Here is a 23,735-nt window from a genome sequence, read left to right as displayed (position 1 = left end):
GTGATGACACTAAAGAAGCTCTATGAAGAGGTCCACATGGGCAGGAACTGAGGCCTCCTCCCAAGAGTATCAAACTGTCAGTCATTTGAATAGGCCATCTTGGAAGGGGATCTTCCATCCCATTCAAGTCTTCAGATGACAACAGCCCTGTCCAACATTTTGACTGCAACCTCATGAGAAATTCTGAGCAAGAACTACCCAACAAAGCTACCGTCAAATTCCTAACCCACAGAAACTGTGAGATAAATTACTGCTGTTAGGTTTTGTATTTTGATGTAAACTCAAAATATTGGCATTCTGGGGCCTGTGACCAAAAATCAAATCAAACTTCTAACTATCCACAAGTCTGAATAAACCCTATTTTGGCTCCATGCAAAAAATAAACATTCAGGAACTAGTGTAGAAATATACAACCATATCAAATATTTCAACAGACCTGAAATGCACAAAAATAGAACTGGTACATCATTAAGTTAAAATTTCATGTTAGCTGGGAAACAATGGACTCTTTAAAAAATGGTCCTGAGATAAGTGGCCTCCATTTGTATAAGTAGTCTATGTCTAGAAAGGGTCAGAAATAATTTACTATTTTTTAAAAGAACATTAAGAACAAATTTGCACTATGAAATGAGATAAATATATAAGATACCAAGAGAAGAATATAGTTAACAACTTAAAAAAAACTTATGTGATATTACATGTTTTTAAAAACAAAACATTAATAAGGTAAATTACGGTGTTCTCTAACAATGATAATGGATCTAATTCTGGATTTCAAACAAAATAAAAAATATGTTACTAACCCAATTGAGCCTTGCATGGCATTTGCTCTGACACAAGTAACAATAACACAATCCTTCTGACGACCCTGGAATCCATCTACAGTATCCACTTCTGCTGGTCTATTTACAAAATAGGAAACACATTCATTGGAAAAAATAAGATAGTTATTAAACATACACATTTGTACAGTAGTAATTCTAACAAGTTTTAAAAATAAAATTTTATTGAAGTATATCATACATACATGAACATACATAAACAGTAACCATATAGTAAAAGTTGTGAATTTTATAAAACTAGTATGCGTATCTTCACACAGGGCTGATACATCTTCCCACCACCACCTTGCACTGTTGTGAAATATTTGTTACAAACTATGAAATAGCATTGTCAAGAGTACTAACTATAGTCCATATCTTACACTTGATCTATTTTCCTCCAAAACACCAGATTAACACCCTGTATTAGTATTATGTAGGTTATTATTCATGAGAGAATGTTCTCGTTTGTTCTGTTAACCATAGCCCATCTTCCACCACTAGATTTCCTGCGTTATACAGTCCCATCCTTTGTAAAATCTATTCAAAAGTGTGCACTCAGTGGCTCTCAATTTCAAGTTGTTCTGTCATTACCTGTCTTTTAGAATGCTTTCATTATTCCAAAATAAAAAAATTCCATACCCTATTAAAGGCCCCTATTGTTGTCCCATGGAAATGCACAGTATCTTCTTGCCATTGCTAAAAATATTACAATATTAATGTTAACCAGCATCCGTAAGTTACATTAGTTGTTACTTCCCATGTATCACCTTGTTCTTAGCACTTTGTAAAAAAGCATTCTTATATTGGTACTATTAATTACAATCTTCATTCACCACTGAAATCACTATTTTCTATATTCCCTAGATTATTCTCTAGTTTTCTTCTGACATTTATGTCCACGGACTCTTCTCAGCATCAGTCACATTTATAAATTAGTGGTGTTAGTTATACTCACTATAATGTATTACTATCACCTCTATTCATTTCTATACTTCTGCAATTAACTTTATTAATAATGTATATATTAAGCATCAGCACCCATTCTCAAACCACATTCTATTTCCTGGTAACCTATACTCTGGAATTTACATCCATCAGTTTATTCATTGTATTTAGTTCATATTAGTGAAACCATACAATATTTGTCCTTTTCTCTCTGGCTTACTTTAATTAACATAATATCCTCTAGGCTCATCAGTGCTGTCATATGAATTCCGATTTCATTTCTTCTTACAGTTCAGTAGTATGCCATTGTATTTATATACCACATTTTGTTTATCCATTCATCACGTGATGGAAACTTGGGCTGGTTCCATATTTCAGCAATTGTAAATAATGCTATGAACATAGGTGTGCAAATTGTCTGCTTGCATCCCTGCTCTCAGTTCTTCTGAATTATTCCTAGTAATGTTTGAGCTAGATCATATGGCACTTCTATATTCAGCTTCTTGAGGTACTGCTAAATTGTCTTCCACAGAGACTACAGATTCCCACCAACAGTAAAGGAGAGTTGCTGTTTCTCCACATCCTTTCCAGTACTTGTAGTTTTGTTTTGTTTTTTAAATAATGACCATTCATTTAGGCATAAAATGGAATCTCTTTTTTTTTTTTAAGATTTCTTTAAAAAATTTATTTCTCTCCACCTCCTCCCCCCCCACCATCCACTGTTGTTTGCTCTGTTCATTCGCTGTGTGTTCTTCTGTGTCCTCTTGCATTCTTGTCAGCAGCACTGGGAATCTAGGTCTCTTTTTTGTAGTTGTTGCATCATTTTGCTGCATCAGCTCTCTGTGTGTGTGGCATCACTCCTGGGCAAGCTGCGCTTTTTTCGCATGGGGCGACTCTCCTTACAGGGTGCACTCCTTGCACATGTGGCTCCCCTATGCGGGGAACACCCCTGCGTGGCAAGGCTCTCCTTGTGTGCATCAGCACTGTGCATGGGCCAGCTCACCACACAGGTCAGATGGCCCTGGGTTTGAACCCTGGACCTCCCATGTGGTAGGCGGATGCTCTATCAGTTGAGCCAATTCCGCTTCCCCTCATTTAGTTAGATCTGCATTTCACTAATAGTGATGTTGAGCATTTTTTCAAGTGCTTTTTGGCCATTTGTATTTCCTCTTTGGAGAAATGTATTCAAGTCTTTCCCCCATTTTTAAATTGGGTTGTCTTTTTATCGAGTTGTATGATCTCTTTACATAACATGGATATCAAACACTTATCAGATATGTTTTCCAGACACTTTCTCCTATTGAGTAGGCTGTCTTCTCACTTTCTTGACAAAGTCTTTTGAAGAACAGAAGTGTTTTAAGTTTGAGAAGGTCCCATTTATTGATTTCTTCTTTAACTGCTTGTGCTCTGGGGGTAAGGTATTTTCCTACATCTTCTAGGAGTTTTATGGTTATCACTTTTATATTTAGGTCCTTGATCCATTTTGAGTTAATTTTTGTACAAGGTGTGAGACAAGGGTTCTCTTTCTTTCTTCTGGATATGGATATCCAGTTCTCCCAGCACCATTTATTGTCCAGACTGTTCTGGCCCAGCTGGGTGGGTTGGACAGCCTTGTCAAAAATCATATGACTGTGGATGTGAGGGTCTATTTCTGAGTTCTCAATTCAGTTCCATTAGTCAATAATCTATCTTTATACCAGTACCATGCTGATTTTACCACTGTAGCTAAGTAAGACATGTTAAAAGTCAGGAAGTGAGAGTCCTCCAATTTCGTTCTTTTTTAAAGGCATTTTTGGCTATTTGGGGCCCCTTCCCTTGCAAATAAATTTGATAATTGGCTTTTTTATTTCTGCAAAGAAGGATGTTGGGATTTACACTGGGATTGCACTGAATCTGTGAATCACTTTGGGAAGACCTGACATCTTAATGATATTCGGACTGCCAGTCCAAAAACATGGAATACCTTTCCATTTACTTAAGTCTTCTTTGGTCCCTCTTTGCAATATTTTGTAGTTCTCTGAATACAGGTTCTTTATTTCCTCAGTTAAGTTTTTTCCTAAATATATGATTTGGTTGCCATTATAAATGGAAATTTTTTTTACTTCCTCCAATTATTCATCAGTAGCGTATAGAAATGATACTTATTTTTGCATGTTAATTTTGTATCCTATCACTTTGCTGAACTTCTCTATTAGTTCTAGTAACTCTTGTGAATTTTTCAGGATTTTCTAGATATAGGATCTTATCATCAGAGAATAGCAAAAAGTTTTACTTCTCCCTTTCCTTTTTGGGTGCCTTTTATTTATCTAGCCTAAATGCTCTAGCTAGAACTTCTAGGACGATATTAAATAATAGTGGTGACAGTGGGCATCCCTGTCTTTTTCTCGATCTCAGCGGAAAAGCTTTCAGTCTTTCATCGAGTACAATGCTAGCTGTGGGCTTTTCCTATATGTACGTTACCATGTTGAGAACGTTTCCTTCTATGCCTAACTTTTGGAGTGTTTTTATCAAGAAAGGATGCTGCATTTTGTCAAATGCCTTTTCTGCATCAATTGAGAGGATCATGTGATTTTTCTTCAGTTTACATGGTTTATTACATTGATTTTGTTTTGAAAAACCCTTGTATACCTGGGATTTATTTATTACAGATCACTTGGTTGTACTGTATAATTCTTTTAATGTGCTTTTGGATTCAGTTTATAAGTACTTTGTTGAGGATTTTTGCATCTGTATTTATTAGAGATATACTTATTATACTTACTTCTTCTTGGTGAACTGCCCCTTTTATTAATATATAATTACTATCATCACCTCTTGTAACAGTTTTGCATTTAAAATCTATTTTGTCAGATATCAGTCATCATTACTCCAGATCTTTTTTGGTTACAAATAGTATGGAATATCTTTTTCCAACCTTTCCTTTTCATCCTGTTGGTATCCTTACATATGAGATGAATCTCTTGAAGACAACATATAGATGTATAAATAGTTCTTATTTTTTTATCAATTCGATCTGTGTCTTTTGATTGGGAAATTCAACCCATTAACATTCAATGTTATTACTGTAAAAGTATTACTTACTTCATCCATTTTATCCTTTGGTTTTACATTGTCTAATCTTAATACGGTCTGTCTTTTTACCCTTTAATTTACCCTTCTTAATGGTCTTCCATTTCTACACTCTTCTCCAAGTCTCTCACCCTTGTTTTTTCCTTTCAGGTTGCAGCACTCCCTTCAGTAACTCTCGCAGACCTAATCTTTTGATAACATACTCTCTGATTGTTTGTGAAGACTTTAAACTCACCCTCATTTTTGAAGGAGTTTTGTTGGATGCAGAAATCTTGGCTGGCAGTTTTTCTGTCAGTACCTTAAATACATAGTATCACTTTTTTCTCATCTTCAAGGTTTCTGATGAGAGGTTGGAATTTAATCTTAAATTTCCCTTGCATGGATGCGTTTACTCTTGCTGCTTTTAGAACCCCCTATGTCTGATACTTGTTGTTCTGAATGTCTCAGGGCAGATCTACTTGGATTTATTCTGTTTGGGGTGCACCATTCTTCTTGGATATTGATATTTATTCTTTCATAGGGTTGGAAACTTTACAGTCATTATTTCCCCAAATATTCTTCCTGCCTCTTTTCTGTTCTCTTCTCCTGCTGGGAAACCCATGAGTATGTTTGTGTAATTCCCTGAGACCCTGCTTCTATTTCTTCCATTCTTTTCTCTTTTTGTTCTATCTTTTCAAGTTCAGATGTTCTATACTCAGTATCATTAATTCTGTCTCCAATTCAAATCTGCTTTTACGTCTCTAATGTATTCTACCACTTCCCCCCGCCCCCCACCGAAATGGCTTGTGTTTGCTCACTGTTTTTGCTTGTTGTCTTCTCTCATTTGTTTCCTCTTTAGGAGGCATGGGGAACCAAACCCAGGACCTTCCATGTGGGCAGTGGCACCCAAGTTCCTAAAACAAATCTGTTCTCCTCCAATGTATTTTTAATTTCATCTACTGTGTCTTTCATTCTCATAAACTGTTATTTTTCTTTTCAGGCTTTCAAATTGTTCTCTATGCTCCCCCTTAACATTAATACCTTAATATCCTCTAACCTTTAGCCATTTTTCCTTCAACTCTTTCAACTGATTTGTGAGATTTTTGTGATTATCACTGATTAGTTGTTTTAAATCCTGTATCTCATCAGGATATTTGGTTTCTTCCACTGGCTGGGCCATCTCTTCCTGTTTCTCATTATGACTTGTAATTTTTTGTTGATGTCTGGCATTTGAATATGTTGCTGAATTTACTCTAATGGTCAATTTCTCTCTCTAGCCTAGTGCTTTTTTTCATAGGCCTTAGAGTTTTTGGTTCAATTTATTCTCTAATTTTCCAGTTTAAGTCATCAAAATTGGGCCAAGGACTCTTTAATGGGGCACAGATGATCTTCCATAGTTTCGGGACAAGAGACCTAAAAATGGTTTTTCTTCTTGCAGTTTCCCGGCTGGCCAGCAGATAGTGCTCACTGGCAAATCTTTCCACAGAGGTATCCCTTTCAACCTTCACTTGCCTGTGATTCTGGTTTAGTCAGAGCCAAGATTCAAAGTGGGCTCTGCTGGCAAAATCCACTGAAGAGATACCACACTCCAACTGCTCGTCACACCCTCCCTCTTCCCAGTAAAGATGTCTGTTCCCCTTTCAGTTGACTGCAGTATGCTATGGGCTTTATTTAACCAGGTTGTATAACTTCAGGGTGGGGGATGGGGGCTGGTCTCAGACGAGACAAGGGTTTAGAAATTCAGTTATCATTTCGGGTTCTATTTCTCTGTCCCTTTCCCTGCTGGGGGTTAGGGAGTCCTGTCCTGGTCTGCTGACCCCCAAAGCAGGTCCCTCAGATGGCACTTTGCCCTTTCTCCATTGTTTTTGTGAGACAGTTGAGCCATGCCTGCCAACTCCAATGTTATCTTCCCAGAAGCCTCTAAGAAACTTTTTAAAAAGTTGATAGAATCCACATAATATTCACCATTTTAAACTGTAGAGTATAGTGGTTTCTACATTTTAGTGGTTTCACTACATTGTGCAACCATCACCACTATCTAATCCCAGAACATTTCCATTACACAAAAAGGAAATCCCATGCCTATATAATGTCAGTCTTAAATGCCTGCTTTCCCCGTTTTCTGGCAACCACTAATCTGTCTCTACAGAGTACCTATTCTGGACATTTCATACAAATGGAATAAAAAAACATGGGTTTTCTTGTACCTGGCTTCCTTCATTTAGCATATTTTCAAGATTCACTCACATTATGGCATGCAATGGTAGTTCATTCCTTTTCTATAGCTGAATAATATTCCATTGTATAGACAGACCACATTTTATTTATCCTTTTATCTGCTGATGGACACAGAACTGTTTCCACCTTGGGGATATTATGAATAATGCTGCTATGAACACTCATGTACAAGTTTTTGCAGGGACATACGTCTTCATTTCTCGAGTATTGTTGAGTCATATGGTAATTCTGTTAAGTTTTTGAGAAACCACAAAATTTTTCCCCAGCAGGTACTTCATTTTACATCTTCACTAACAAGGTGTGAGTTCTGATTTCTCTAAATCCTTTCTGATACTTCTTTTCTTTTCTTTTTTTTTTTTAAATAGCCATCCTAGTAGGTGTGAAGTTTATCTTACTACAGTTTGGATTTGCATTCCCATGATGGTTAATGACATCTGAGCATCTTTTCTTGTAGTTATTGGCCATTTATATATCTTCTTTGAAAAAAGTATCTTTTTAAAGTGTTTACTCATTTTTAAATTGGGTTGACTTTTTATTGTTGAGTTGTGCAAGTTCTTTGTATAGTCTACATAACCAGACCCTTATCAGATATGATTTGAAAATATTTTCTCCCATTCTGTGGTTTGCCTTTTCACTTTCTTCACTATGTCCTTTGAAGTACAAAAGTTAGTTTGCTAGATGAAGTTCAATTTATCTACTTTTTTCCTTTGGTTGCTTGTGCTTTTGTTATCATAGCTAAGAAACCACTGTCTAACTCAAGGTTGAAGAGATTTCACACCTATGTTATGAAAGTTTTATAATTTTAGATTTAGGTCTTCAACACACTTTGAGTTAACTTTTGTATATTGTTTGAGGTAGAAGCCCACATTTACTCTTTGGCATTGGGATATCCAGTTGAACGAGCACCATTTGTTGAAAATACTATGCTTTCCCCATCAAATGATCTTGGCATCTTGGTTAAAAAACCACTTGATTAAATGGTTTGTTTCTAGAATCTCAATTGTATTTCATTGGTCTATACCATCATGCCAGTACTATAACTGTCTTGATTACTGCAGCTGTGTATAAATTTTGAAGTTAGCAAGTATGAGTCTTCCAACTTTTGCTTCTTTTTAAAGATTGTTTTGGCAATTTAGAGTCCTTTCCATTTTCATGCAAATTTTAGGATCACTTGTTTGTATGTTTAAAAAAGACAGATGGAATTTTGATAGAGATTGCATTGCATCTGTAGACCAATTTTGGGTTTAAAACCAGTGCCATCTTTTTTTTTCTTAAATCTTAATGATATTAAGTCTTCCATTCCCTGAACATGGTATGGCTTTCCATTTATTTAGATCTTTAAATTCTTTCAATAATGTTTGGTAGTTTTCAGTACAGAAGTCTTCCATTTTTGGTTAAATTTATTTTTAAGTATATTATGCTTTTCATGCTATTGCAAATAGAATTGTCTTAATTTCTTTTTGTATTGTTCATTACTAGCATATAAAAATACACTGATTTTGCATAATGCTCTTGTATACTGCAATTTTGCTCAATTTACCAGTGCTAATAGTTTTTTTGGTGGAATCTTTAAAATTTTTTTCATAAAATCATGTCATCCACAAAGAGAGAGAGTTTTACTGCTTCCTTTCCATTCTGGATGCCTTTATTTCATTTTTGCACGTTATTGCCTTTGTTAGATCTTCCAGTATGTGGTTGACTAGAAGTAGAGTGTGTGCACACCCTTGTCTTGTTTCTGATTTTACAGGGAAAATTTTCAGCCTTACCATTAAATATGATGTTAGTTGCATGTTTTTTGTAGATGCCTTTTCATTAGGTTGTAGAAGTTCCCATCTATTCCTAGATTTATTTATTTTTTTCTTATCTGCTCATTTTGTATGTTTCTTCTTTAAGGAAGCACCAGCAACTGAACCTGGGACCTCCCATGTGGGAGGCGGGGTCCCAACTGCTTGAACCATATATGCTCCCTGCTTTTTGTTTTTCATTGCTGTCTGCTCACTGTTTGCTCATTATCTTGCTCTTCGTATGCTTGTTTTTTGCTCGTTGTTTTTGCTTCATCGCTGCTCATCATTTATTTGTCTTCTTTAGGGGGAACTGAACCTGGGACCTCCCCGTGGGAGGCAGGTGCCCAACTGTGTGAGCCACATCTCAACCTTGTTGAATATTTTTATAATGGAAGGGTACTGGATTTTGTCAAATACTTTTTCTGTATTTACTAAGTTGATCATATGGCTTTTCCCCTTTCATTCTACTAATATGATTCATTACATTCACTTGTTTTCATATATTGATGAAATCTTGCATCACTGGGACAAATTCCACTTGGTCACAATGTATAATTCTTTTTATTTTTTTAAGATTTATTTATTTAACCTTCCTTTCTTCCCCCCTCCCTCCCCGGCCATTGTTTGCACTCGCTGTGTCTGTTAGTTGGGTGCTCACCTTCCTTTTAGGAGGCCCTGTGACCTGAACCTGAGACCTCCCATGTGGAAGGATGGGAGGGAGGCCCTTATCGCTTAAACCACTGCCGCTCCCTGCTTTGTTGACTCTCTCATGTTTTCCTCCTTGTGTCTCTTGTGGTGTCAGCTGTCTTGCTTGTCTTTAGGAGGCAATGAGAACCAAACCCAGGACCTCCCATGTGGTAGGCGGGAGCTCAATCACTTGACCCACATCTGCTTCCCTATAATCTTTTTAAAAAACATTTATTTTCCCCCTCCCTCTCCCCCGCCCTGCTGCTTTTGCTATCATGTGTCCATTCACCATATGATTTTCTATATTTTTTTGTCTTCTCTTCTTGTTTTTCTCCTCTAGGAGTCACTGGGATTTGATCCTGGGGACCTCTGATGTGGAGAGAGGTTCCCTGTCAATTGCACCACCTCAGTTTCTGGTCTCTGCTACAGTTCACCTTGACTCTCCCCTTTGTCTCTCGTTGCATCATCATCTTGCTGCGTGACTCACTTGTGCAAACACTGGCTCATTGTGCGGGCACTTGGCTTACCGCATGGGCACTCAGCTCACCAGGCGAGCACTGGCTCGCCATGCAGGCATGTTTTCCTTATTCTTTTTCACCAGAAGACCCCAGGTATTAAACCTAGGTCCTCCCACATGGTACCCGGAGGTTTTATTACTTTAGCCACATCCACTTCCCCCTATAATCCTTTTTATGGTGCTGGATTTGATCTGCCAGTATTTTGCTGAAGCTTTTTACATCCACATTCACAAGGGATATTGGGCTGTAGCTTTTCCTTGTGGTATTTTTTTCTGGCTTTGGTATTGGCCTCATGGAATGAGTTAGGAAGTATTCCCACCTCTTTTTTTTAAAAAGCAGTTTGAGAATGACTGGTATTCTTTTTAAATGTTTGGTAAAATTCATCACTGAAGCATCTGGTCCTGGGCATATTTTGATTAAAACTTCTAATCAAAAATTTTAAATTATTAATTCAATCTCTGTAATTGGTTGGGTCTATTTAAATTTTCTATTTGTTCTTTAAGATTGATTTATTTATTTCTCTCCCCTTCCCCCCACCCACCCCGGTTGTCTGTTCTCCGTGTCTATTTGCTGCGTCTTCTTTGTCCACTTCTGTTGTTGTCAGCAGCACAGGAATCTGTGTTTCTTTTTTTGTTGTTGCATCATCTTGTTGTGTCAGCTCTCCATGTGTGGGGCGCCATTCCTGGGCAGGCTACACTTCTTTCGCGCTGGGCAGCTCTCCTTACGGGGCGCACTCCTTGCGTGTGGGGCTCCCCTACACGGGGGACACCCCTGCACAGCAGGGCACTCCTTGCGCTCATCAGCACTGTGCATGGGCCAGCTGCACACAGGTCAAGGAGGCCGGGGTTTGAACCGTGGACCTCCCATGTGGTAGACGGATGCCCTAACCACTGGGCCAAGTCCGCCGTCTCCTTTTATTTGTTCTTGAGTCTGTTTTGATAATATATTTGTTTCTAAGTTAAGAAATTTTAGTTAAGAGAGTTACAGTACTTAATCTTTTATTTTATTGTTGAGGAGGGAGACAAAAATACAATCTTCAGTCTATACATCTAAGCAATAAATAGGTTAAATAATTTATCTTTAGTGAAAAAGTGATTTCATGAGACTCACTAAAATTAGAATTCAGATTAACAAATCATTGTACACTGCACTAAAGAAAAAAGCCTAGAGACTTTCTTAGTCTATTCCACTGTCAAGTATAATGCTGATGTTCCAAATGCCGGGAGGTACCATGTCTACAAGGGCCAGAAGTATAACCATCACCTACACAATATATGTCTTACGTAAGTCAGCTTCCCAGTCTCCTTGTGCTTTATTACTATGTTACATGGTCTAAAACCACCCCTAGAGTTAGGTTTCCCTTTCTTTTTTCCTTCTGTTTCCTCTCTCTTACCTTTAATTTAACAGGTAAGTCTGGAAAAAATTATACAAAAGTCTTACCCTTTTCTATCAAACTCTTTGTCCAAATCCTTCTGAATCATCATCTTCTGAGCCTTGTAATGGGTTATTATGCCAATGTTCCGGAAAGTAACATCTCTTCTTTTGTCTTTAATAAGCTTAATTAGTTCCATCACCAGTTTTATTTCTTGAATATTAACATATGAGCTAAATAAGTGGGAAAAAAAAAGTATCAAAAATAAGAGTGGTATAATTTTTTTTTTAAAGATTTATTGATTAATTTATTTCTCTCCCCTTTCCCCCGTCCCACCCCGGTTGTCTGTTCTCTGTGTCTATTTGCTGCGTCTTCTTTGTCCGCTTCTGTTGTTGTCAGTGGCACGGGAATCTGTGTTTCTTTTTTTGTTCCATCATTTTGTTGTGTCAGCTCTCCATGTGTGCAGCACCAATCCTGGGCAGGCCGCACTCTTTCGCGCTGGGCGGCTCTCCTTACAGGACGCACTCCGTGCATGTGGGGCTCTCCTATGCGGGGGACACCCCAGCGTGGCACGGCACTCCTTGCGCACATCAGCACTGAGCATGGGCCAGCTCAAACAGGTCAAGGTGTGGAACCGTGGACCTTCCATGTTATAGACAGACGCCCTAACCACTGGGCCAAGTCCGTCGCCCTGCAATTGTTAATTTAAGTCCCATTTACTTATTTTTCATTACAGTAAAGGGTAGGCAGGCAGGTTTCACCTTTTACTTAGCCAGCAGTGACTCAAAGAGGCTGTTAAAATGGTCATTAATATCAGACATATGTATAATTTTGTAAAAATGCCCAGTGAAATATGAAGTTGTAGAGTACAGAGTCTGCAGTCCACTAAGATTTAGGCAACAAATTTCTTCATCTGTTAAAATGGGGATAATGATAGTAATAACAACAGTATTTTAATAATTAAAATGTTAATAATAATAAATAGTTAACATTAGTTAAGGATTTACTATGCTACAAACACTGAGAAAAGCACTTCCTTATTTCCCAACACTACCTGAGACCAAGCAAGAACTAACATCATTGGCTGGGTAGTCCAGGCATCAAATAACCAAGGTAATGCATCCACCCAGACTGAAAATGAATGACGCGGCCCCTAGTGTTCAACAACATGGGACTCTGTACCAGGCCCATGTTCTCACTGTTCTCCTCTCTTGACTCATATCCTGCACCTTCAACTTCAGAAGAACTTCTACTACTCTTAGAAGGCAATCCCCCAAATTACATGTGATCACTCATTACAATACTAGATTCAACATGCCAAACAATAGAAGGATGTACTGCACTTGCACTTTTGTTCCTGAGGCTACCTGATCTGTCTCATTTTAATAGCCTTAAACTCCCACTGTCCTAACTTCAAGATTTACTATGTAGACATGCTAGTCAGCTATGTAACTTCTAATCCTGAACTCGTTTGACCTGGTCACCTCTTAGGTTAAGCTTCTCTCATTAATATTTGTCTTATGACCTTCCATCCTGATTATGCTCTAGGGCTCAAATTTCAATTCTCTGCTCCACTCTTATTGGTCCTTCTAAAATCTTTCCATTGTTCCCTCTGGCATTGCAATCTCATGGCCAACTCCTCTACTGAATTTTTAACTACGTCACCAAAGGCTATACCTCTCTCCAATTTTGTATCATACCCAATAACTCAATCTCACCTGATGACACCACCTACCCTGTGGCCCTCCATGATGCAGAGATGGAATTTGTATTTCCTCATACTTCATGACACATAGGTGGGAGGTTTTATCTGAGCTAATAAATCTTGCCCTAGACCATTATTCCTCTACTCTCTCACTGGATCCCTTGCCCTTTTGTGGCATATGTTACGTAGTAAAACCAGCCCACCTTTATGCCATAGCTCCCAGACCACATGAACACTTTGCTTCACTCACAACAGAAAATATTTCAAGTATTGTCTACCCTCTGTCTCTATTCCCTTACTCTCATTCATACCTCATCCAACTTATTCTTCACAGCACCTAACCCAACCGGATTAATTAATTATCTACGTGATTACCTACTTAATGTCTTTCTTCCCTATTAGACAGACTACAATATCCTCGTAATGCAGCTATATCTGTTTTGCTCACTGCTATGATCTCACGATATATCTACTCAAGTGCTTACTGTATTTTAGGTAATATCTCCATTATATAAATAAGAAAAATGAAAAGGCTGAAAATGTATAAAAGTACCAGTAATATATGATAAAAAAGGGGAAGATATCAATTCAGTTAATGAAATGACTTCCAAAAAATGAAACAAGTGCTTTAGATGTATTTATATAGAAAATGTTTTTAAAATAAATCTTAACAAAAATAATTGAACAATTCTAGGACCATCTCTGGGTGTTAAAGAAAGAGAACATACTCATTATCCCGTCTTTCTGAACCATCTCCGACATCAAATACAAGGTAAGGTTGAAATGGCCAGTCTGATGAACATCGATTAGTTTCAGTCAATCTGTAAAAGAGTAGCCATCATTCAGAATATAAATTATAAGAAGATATTTTATTAGTAGAGTTATTAGTATTTTTTGTGGAGGAGAGGGGGAAGTGGGGACAGGAAAGGGACAAGAAGGAATAGTAAAAGGTAAAAACTGTTTTTACTTTTTATTCTTTTACTAGGTAGAGTGATCTACGTAATTAAAACTATAATTGGAAAGTTACACATGATATAGTAAGTGAAATAAACCATAGAACACTATGTAGAGTATGGCCCAATTAAAAAAAAAATCTAATAAGAGAGAAAAGGCAAAGATGCATATTTGAAAAAAGAACTGAAAGGAGATATACCAAAATGTTATTAGTGATTATCTTCGTGTAGAATAAATGTGGGTGATTTTTCCCCCTTCTGTTGTGTTTATCCGCATTTGCTGCAACAAATATGTATAGCTTTTGTAATTAGAAACCATTAATTTTTAAAACTCGGATGATTTATACTTTTTATGACAAGGGTTAAGAACATGGTAAAATGACTATTCTTCCTAAGCATGAAACCTTCAAATAAGAGTAAGTGTAACATCAATTCACCTGTTTGTTTTCAAGTTTCTGTTATAAACATAATTAGAAGGGAAGAGACATATGTCTGGATGCATCCTGTATTGAGTAGTAAGCTGTAAAATAGGCAGTCTGCCAATCATATTGTGCTCCACATTCTCTTCCAGCAGTTTGCAGAAGCGAGCCATCATTGATTGGTCATAACCGTACTCCTGTGCTTTCTGAGTGACGGGAAATAAAACAACTTCTAAGAATTAATTTATACTTTTCCCAGTATTATAAAAACAATTACTGGATTTTAATATAATATGTACACGGCAAGGTACAGGTGGCATAAGATCACCCACAAACAAATATTTAGAGAAAGGAGATATTTATGACCCCAATCCTCCAAAAGCCATGTTCTTAAATCTAAGTCCAGGTATTTCTCTTTATTTAGGACACTGGGTGTCCTAAGTACTGCTTATGAAAATAATGTTATCTTGAATGAACACAATTACCTAAAAGAATCAATAATAAAGGAAGCAAAAAAAAAAAAACAAACACAGATCTTTAATGAAAACAAAAATCATATGCATTTATTCTGTAAGTGAACAAAAACACTTTTAAAATTATCCATTTTCTGAGATTCTGTGGTCAGTCCTCTGTATCTGTACATATAATCTATGTATCATTAAAAACACAAATATACAAATTTTATTAAATTTCAAAATCACCATGGTCCAGGCTTATTCTGATTACCCAACTGAATTCTGATTCTAATGTGCATTTCTTCAATCTATTTTTAGCGGGATTTAAAAAATTAAGTGGAGGAAATCACAACCAATTAATTCCTTTTCTTTTCATGTCACCTTCACTTTTAGAAGACGTGAGGAACACAGATGTTTTCTGTATTACAGAATACAGAATTCTAGAATAGGAAATGTATTCAAAGAAGAATTTTCCTCAAATCTGTGCATATTTAAATATAAACAGAAAGTTGAGATTCCTTTTCTTGATTTTAAAGTTTTTCTTTTATTATTGGTCTGGCATTGCATCAGTAAATCAGGTACAATTCCTAAAATATGTGGACAATGCCTTTCCCAAAGGAAAAGGCTGACACACGCAAAAACTATCCTTCTACCTTTACGGTCTCCCAATACTTAACACACACACACACATATACGCACAATTATGAACAAAGATACATTTTCAGAGATTTTTACTTACTATCAAACAGGGGTTCCCTTTACTCAGAATTCCCTACATTTCCCTCCAATGAAGTGTTCACTATTGCCAGGAATGACCTGCCAACCATTGAAAACAAAAAATACAAGTAAATCCCCTTACTCTTTAAAGCAATGGGAAGAAAACTTACCATAGAAATGACTGTGGGAGGGAGCTGCTTCGGATCTCCTACTAGAATAAGCTTGTTGCAACGATGGATGAGTGGAGTAAGGGTCTCAACTTCACAAGACTGCCCAGCCTTGGTAAGAAAGTATATAATGGAGAAATATTCTTAATTATCTCTTCGTTATTAATTTATCCATACATAATTTATGTAATTTAAAAAATTCTAACCACTAAAGAATGAACCACACTTCTGTACCAAGTATCAAAAACAAGGATTTTCTTTGGTTAAGAAGCAAGAACAATAAACCCAAAAAAATCACACTCCAAACAGTGCAATTAAAAAAAAATTCAATTATGTTTTTCATTTTAATTTTTTAAATTGGCAAAGTTGTAGCTTTACAGAAAAATCATGTAGGAAATAGTGTTCCCATACCTTCCATCCCCCTTATTTCTTTGCATTACTGTGGCAACTTTGTTACAATTGATAAAAGAATATTATAATTTGACTATTAGCTATAGTCCATACTTTATATTACGGCATATTTTTTCCCCATATATCATCCAATTAACACCGTGCATTCATGTGGTACATTCGTTAAAATTCATAGAAAAGTAGTTTAATAATTGTCCTATTAACTACAGTCCACTGTTTACAATAGGGTTCAATGGGTCATACAGTCCTATATTTTATCTTTTTTTATTCTATCAACGTAAGTTTGCCCTTTGAACCACATTCACACATATAATTCAGTGCTGTTAATTATGCTCAAAATGTTACGCTACCATCACAATCCATTTGCAAAATTTCACAATTAACCCAAGGAGAAATTCTGTACAATTTAAGCATTAACTCCCCATTCTCTACCCTAACCCAGTCTGGCGGCCTATATAGTCTAGATTTCAAAACTTTGCTTTCTTATTCTAATTATTTCATTTCAGTGAAATTATACAATATTTTTTTAATGTCTGGCTTATTTCACTCAACATAATGTCTTCAAGGTTCATTCATGTTGTCACATGAATCAGAACTTCACTCCTTTTTTTTTAAAGATTTATTTATTTTTATTCATTTAATTCCCCCCTTCCCCTGGTTGTCGGTTCTCTGTGTCTATTTGCTGCATCTTGTTTCTTTGTCCACTTCTGTTGTCGTCAGCAGCACAGGAAGTGTGGGTGGTGCCATTCCTGGGCAGGCTGCACTTTCTTTCGCGCTGGGCGACTCTCCTTACGGGGCGCACTCCTTGCGTGTGGGGCTCCCCTACACGGGGGGACACCCCTGCGTGGCGTGGCACTCCTTGCGCGCATCACCACTGCACATGGGCCAGCTCCACACGGGTCAAGGAGGCCCCGGGGTTTGAACTGCGGACCTCCCATGTAGTAGACGGATGCCCTAACCACTGGGCCAAGTCCATTTCCCTTCATTCCTTTTTAAAACGAAATATTCCATCGTATGTATATACCACATTTTGTTTATCCATTTACCTGTTGATAGACACAGGCTGCTTGCATCTTTTGGAAATTGTGAATAATACCCACTATGAATATCGGTGTGCAGATATGCAGATATGCAGTCTCTGCTTTCATTTTTTGGGGGTATTGCTAGATAACATAATTTTATACTTAGCTTTCTGAGCAACCAGTCTGTCTTCCACAGTGGCTGTACCATTTTACATTCCCATCAGGAATGAATGAGTGTTAATATTTTTCCAAACCTAACACTTGTAATTTTTTTTAATAGTAGCCATTCTAGAGGGATAATAAAATGATTTCTCATTATGGTTTTTTGGTTTTATTTTTGTTTTTTTGAGATAATGGGGCCAGGGATTGTGAACCCGAGATCTTGTATGTGGGAAGTCAGTGCTCAACTGCTGAGCCCCGTCGGCTTCCCTCATTGTGGTTATTTCCATTTCCCGAGTAGTTAACAATGTTGAATATCTTTTTGTGTACTTTTTAGTCATTTGGACAGCCTCTTTAGAGAAATATCTACTCAAGTCTTTTGCCTAATTTTTTTTTCAATTTTTGGTTTTATTTCTTTTTGGCCCATTTTTTAATGGAGTTGTCTTTTTATTGTTGAGTGGTAGGATTTCTTTATATAGTGTAGATATTAAACTTTTATCACATACATGGTTTCCAAATATTTTCTACCACTGAAGTTTTTTTTGTTGTTTATTTTGAGGTTCAGGGGGCTGGGGATTGAACCTGGGACTCCCTGTCAGAAGCCAGCACTTAACCACTGAGCTGCATCAGCATCCCTGGTTGGTTGTTTTGCCTCTTTGCTTTTTTTCAGGAAACACTGGGAACCAAACCCAGGAACTTCCATGTGGGAGGCAGGCACACAACTGCTTGAGCCACATCTGCTTCCTTGACTGTCATTTCTCTTTCATGATAAAGTCCTTTGATGCATAAAAGCTTTTCATTTTGATGAAGTCCCATTTATCAATTTTTTCTTTTCTTGCTTATGCTTTGGCAAAGAAGTCTTAAGAAACCACTGCCTAACACAATATCCTAAAGATGCTTCCCTGTATTTCTTCTAGGAGTTTTTTAGTTCTGGTTCTTATATTTAGGTCTTCGAAACATTTTGAGTTCATTTTTATATATGCTATGAGATAGGGGTCCTTTTTCATTCTTCTGCCCTTTTGACCAACGGAGCTTTGTAGTAAGCTTGAAAGTCAGGAAGTATGAGTCCTCCAACTTCATTCTTCTTTTTCAAGATAACTTCAGCTAGTCAGGAACCCTTACCATTCCTAATAAATTTGATACTAGCTTTCCAGTTTTTGCAAAGAAAGTTGTTGGATTTTTGGTTGGGATTGAATCTGTAGTCATATTGGGTAGAAAAGACAAGACTTTGACAATATCCAATCCAAGAGCACAGAGTGTCCTTTCATTTATTTAGATCTTCTTTGATTCCTTTAAGCAAAGTTTGTAGTTTTCGGCATACAAGACCTTTACACATCCCCAGATATTTGATTCTTTCAGTTGCTATTGTAAATAGATTTTTTTCCCCTTGATTTCCTCCTAAGACTGCTCATTTACTAGTATACAGAAAGACTAGTGATTTTCATGTGTTAACTTTGTACCACACCACTGTTCAATTTGTTTAGGCTTTAGTAGCTTTACTGTACATTTTGGGGGGGGGGGTTTCTATATATAGGATGACTTCTGCAAAAAGGGAAAGTTTTACTTTCCAATTTGGATGCTATTATTTCTTTTTCTTCCCTGACTGCTTTGGATAGAACTTCCAGTACAATGTTGAATAGTAGTAGTGACAGCAAGCATCCTTATCTTCTGCCAAATATTAGAGAGAAAGCTTTCAGTTTTTCACCATTGAGTATGATGCTGTCTCTTGTAACACCTTTTCATGTAAAGGCTATTTTGTCTGATACTAGTATAGTTACCGCAACTCTTTTTTGCTTACTATCTATATGGAATATTTTTTTCCTTCCTTTCACTTTCAACATATTTGTGTCTTGGTGTCTAAGCTTAGTCTCTTTAAAACAACATATATTTGGATCATGGTTTTTTTATCCATTCTGCCAATCTATTTCTTTCAAGTGGAGAAGTTAATCCATTAATAGTGTTATTACTGTAAAGGCTGTACTTACTTCAGCCATTTAGTCCGCTGGTTTTTATGTGTCCTATTTACTAATTTGTCTCTTTTCCTGTATTGCTACCTCCTTTTGTTTTGTCCTACATAATCTCTTTAAATTCTGAGTGATCATTATCAGAAAACAGGCCCCATTTTTTGTTCAATTGTATTCTAAATCACATATGGATTTAAAGATTAGAGTTGTATATTTAGGATATGGTACTACTGGCTTTTACATTTACTTCTGCCTCTTTTCCCTTCTCTTTTCCTCCTGGAATACTCATATGCATATGTTTGTATGCTTCATGTTGCCACTCAATTCTGAGACTGCTCAATTTTTTTTGTTCTTTTCTCTATCTGTTCTTCCGACTGTATGACTTCAATTTTCTATCTTCCAGTTCACTGATTCATTCTTCCATAACTGTTCAAACCTAATGTTGTAAGCCTCTAGTGTGTTTTTTAAAAAATCTGCATTATTGTGCCTTTCATATCCATTAATTTATTATATTTTGTTTAAATTTTCAAATTTTTCCTTATCCTTAGTCTTCTTAATATCTTTTACCTCTATATTTTCCCTTTTTTCTTAGATTTGAACTTCTCTGATTAGTTGTTCAAAACAGTTTCCTCTGAAGTTTTAATTTGTTCCTTTGGATGACTCATATCTTTGTTTCTTACTATGGCTTGTAATTTTTTGCTGATGCCTAGGCATCTGATTATTTTGATGTTAAATTTGAAGGTCAGTTTCTGTGTCTTGCCTAGGGATTTACTGTTGATTGGCTCTGTATTAAGGCTCTTCTTTGACACTTGATCTGACTTATTCTGGACATTCAGAGTAGCCATATTTAATTGTCCAGACTTGCTTAGATCTTCACCTGATTCTTGCCTAAGAAGTACAATTTTTTTAAGATTGTACTTTTAGTGCAATTGTTTCACCTCTAGGAGAATGTTTCCTTTCCTTTGTTCTTTCTCCAGGAATCTTGTTTCTGTTTGATTTTGTGAGAATGTTCTTCCCAGCTCCTATGATTTGTTTAAATTCTTTCATTCAGTGCCCCTTTTCCCTTACACTTTTCGGTTCTGTGACCCATCCTGTCTTACAGAAACTCAAGTTCTCCCTGAACCCCTTTTTTTCCCATGAGGATTTCCTCCCTCCAATTTCTTTTCTTAGGTTATCCTGCCCTGGGGAATCAGGCAGGGTCAATCTAAGAGAGGTCTGTTTTGTGTTTAGGTGATCCAGAAACAAAGACTGGATTGAGTATGCATGCCTCTTGCCAAGAATTCTGCCATGTCTGTCTCTCTTTTGTTTTCTCGGTGGCAGTTCTGTATTTGGCACTCTTAAGCTGCCTGAATTCCACCCTGGGTCTCTGAGGACTTAGGTCCTTGTGCCTGGATATACATGGGGTTCTAACTCACTGCTGTTAGTAACTCTATGGCCTGCATCTGCAGCAGGAGCGACCCGTGCCACACTACCTCTGAGCAACTCTTAAGCTGTGTAGGATGTGAGGGAAAGAAGTCCAGAGTGGTGGGTCCGGGAAGACAATCTCCTACTGCCTCAATCTGGAGAGTATTTTTCTTTTTGTTCAACTCTGCTTTTGTAGAGTCCTTTTTCAGTTTCTAGTTTCAAACTACACTTCCAAACACATGAGATTTGTCCTTTTATTAGCTGATTTTGAGAGGAGACTTTTCCAGATGTCTTATGTTACCATGTTGATGACATCGCACTCAAATGTGTATGTTCAAGTCAGCCACCACACTTTGATGCAACTACCACTTGGAAACTAGTCATACATAGGAGGGCAATATATATCCCAGGTTTGTATTCTGTGTTCATGCTGGATACAAATATGAGGAAACTTTTTCCTCTCTGGAAACTTAGAACTTTAATCATTCGGGTATCACAATCAGTGTGTCTCTGTGTATGTGTCATTTCCACCCTCCAATCATCAATGTTCCTCAATAGCTCTCTTAAATATCAAGAGTCAAATTTCTCTTCAATCCAATAATATTTTCTCCTATTATTTAATCATTTCCACTTTTCCTGTTCTTTCATTCTGGTGGATCTTAGATCTTGGATCTCCTGGATTGGTTTGCTTATCTGATTTCCCATCTCTTGTCTTATGGTTCACAGTCTGGCAAACTCTAAGTAGCCAATAAACATTTCTTCAATGAATGAACTTGGAATCAAGGATGTAAACTGAAAATATTCTAGCTCAGAGCTATCCAAAGTTATATTAAAGCTGCTTCAAAGGAGCTAGATAACCACACAACAGAGATTTTGTCAGGAATAATAAAGCATCCTTAAGACTACAACCCTAATAATGATAGAGCAATTTTAATCCTGGTGGAGCATTAGCAGCATATTTCAATATCAAAGAGTACCCATGTACTGTCAAGTAAAAATCAGAAGCCAAAAAACCCCCACAAAAACCACTTTATCAAAATCTCAGCAGCATATTTCATCTATAACTCACTCCTTACACTACCATTCAAAGTAGGATGGCCAACTGCTCACTGACCTCATCAACAATGACACAACTAAAGGGGACACCCCCTTGCCCACGAAAAGCCGACTCAAGCAGTAAACCACCACTCGTGCTCAATGTGCAGCAGATGACATGGGACTCTAAGATGATGATGTTCTGTGTTTTTTGTGGGCGTCCTTGAACCTAGGAAAGCAAATCAAGGTTAATCAGTATTTAGTTCTGAATAAGTTCTTAACTATGAGCAGAGGGGGTGTAGCTCATAGTGGCTGACAGCGTGCTATGCAAACTATAAGGGAGTAGGTGTAGTTCAGTGTTTGAGCATCTGCTTTGCAAGTATAAGGTTCTGGGTTCAATCCTTGGTTCCTCCTAAAAACAAAAAAAAACAAAAAAACAAGTATGATAGGCTATTTTCACTATAAAACAACTGCCATTCAGTATGTGACAGAATGGCAATTTTAGAGAACAGCAGAAGCATTCAAGATAATCAGAAATCACTAGAAAGAACACTGTGCTTTGTAGTCCTAGATTAAAATATGATTGAGCATATTAAGAAAAATTTATTCAGAGTGTGATTTTGTCAAAAAAGATCATAGTCCTTTTGGCCGGAACCGCCATCTTGCAGTAATAATTTGCCAAAATGATGAACACAAAGGGAAAGAGGAGAGGAACCTGCTCTCTTTTCTAGGCCTTTTAGAAAACATGAAGTTGTTCCTTTGGCCACATATATATGAATCTATAAGGAAGGTAATATCATAGACAAAAAGGGAATGGGCACTGTTCAAAAAGGAATAACCTGCAAATGTTACCATGGCAAAACCATAGGAGTCTACAATGTTATCTAGCATGCTGTTGGTATAGTGGTAAACAGGTTAAGGACAAGATTCTTGCCAAGAGAATTAATATATGCATTGTGCATATTAAGCATTCTAAAAGCTGAGATAGCTTCCTGAAACATGTAAAGGAAAATGATCAGAAAAAGAAGCTAAAGAGAAAGGTACCTGGGTCAACTGAAGCGCCAACCTGCTCCACCAAGGGAAGCACACTTTGTGAGAACCAATGGAAAAAAGCCTGAGCTACTGGAACCTATTCCCTATGAATTCATGGCATAAATGATGTAAAAAAATAATAATAATAAAAGACTTATGGATTGTAAAAATGTTAGGTCTTTGATTTTCTCTTGAATAGAAGTACTATTTCCTTTCCTTCAAGTATTTAAAGCAAACCGTGTCCCAATTCATTGGGTAATAAATATCTTTACTAAAAAAAACAAAACAAAAAACAGATTACAGAGCTTCTTGTAGTCAAATGTATATAGGCAGGTATCAGAATAAGTAGATATGGACTTGACCCAGTGGTTAAGATGGCCGTCTACGACATGGGAGGTCCGTGGGTCAAACCCTGGGCCTCCCTGACCCATGTGGAGCTGACGCATGCACAGTGCTGATGCGCACAAGGAGTGCTCTGCCACACAGGGGTGTCCCCCATGTAGGGGGTGCGCCTATGCACAAGGAGTGTGTCCCGGAAGGAGAGCTGCCCAGCACGAAAGAAAGTGCAGTCTGCCCAGGAATGGCGCTGCACACACAGAGAGCTGACACAACAAGATGACGCAACAAAAAGAAATAGATTCCCGTGCCACTGACAACAAAAGCAGCAGACAAAAAAGAACACACAGCAAACAGACACAGAGAACAGACAACTGGGGTGGGTGGAGGGGAAAGAAATAAATCTTAAAAAAAAAAAAGGATAAGTAGAGATTAAATTATTCTACTAAGTGGGAAGCGGATCTGGCCCAATGGATAGGGCGTCTGCCTACCACATGGGAGGTCTAAGGTTCAAACTCAGAGCCTCCTGACCCATGTGAT

The 23,735-nt window shown here is 37.3% G+C and overlaps 1 protein-coding gene across 5 annotated transcripts in view; it reads right to left on the bottom strand.

Annotated features, from left to right (window-relative positions):
• The window catches only part of SETX (senataxin), a 109,827-nt gene that overhangs the window by 21,785 nt on the left and 64,307 nt on the right, over positions 1-23,735 (bottom strand). For 3 of the 5 annotated variants that reach the window (XM_004468045.5, XM_058302148.1, XM_071216878.1), the window contains 6 exons: positions 21,907-22,056; positions 15,836-15,943; positions 14,512-14,699; positions 13,850-13,942; positions 11,485-11,649; positions 804-902 (listed from right to left, as the gene is read on the bottom strand). In XM_004468045.5, coding sequence (XP_004468102.1) covers positions 804-902; positions 11,485-11,649; positions 13,850-13,942; positions 14,512-14,699; positions 15,836-15,943; positions 21,907-22,056 — 803 coding nt within the window. Of the gene's footprint in view, positions 1-803; positions 903-11,484; positions 11,650-11,695; positions 12,330-13,849; positions 13,943-14,511; positions 14,700-15,835; positions 15,944-21,906; positions 22,057-23,735 lie in introns of those variants that run through there. The other 2 variants (XM_058302154.2, XM_058302153.2) reach the window with 2 other exon arrangements.

Source organism: Dasypus novemcinctus, chromosome 8 (assembly GCF_030445035.2).
Source record: "Dasypus novemcinctus isolate mDasNov1 chromosome 8, mDasNov1.1.hap2, whole genome shotgun sequence".
Classification (NCBI taxonomy): domain Eukaryota; kingdom Metazoa; phylum Chordata; class Mammalia; order Cingulata; family Dasypodidae; genus Dasypus; species Dasypus novemcinctus.
This window is presented reverse-complemented; position numbering and strand designations above follow the sequence as displayed.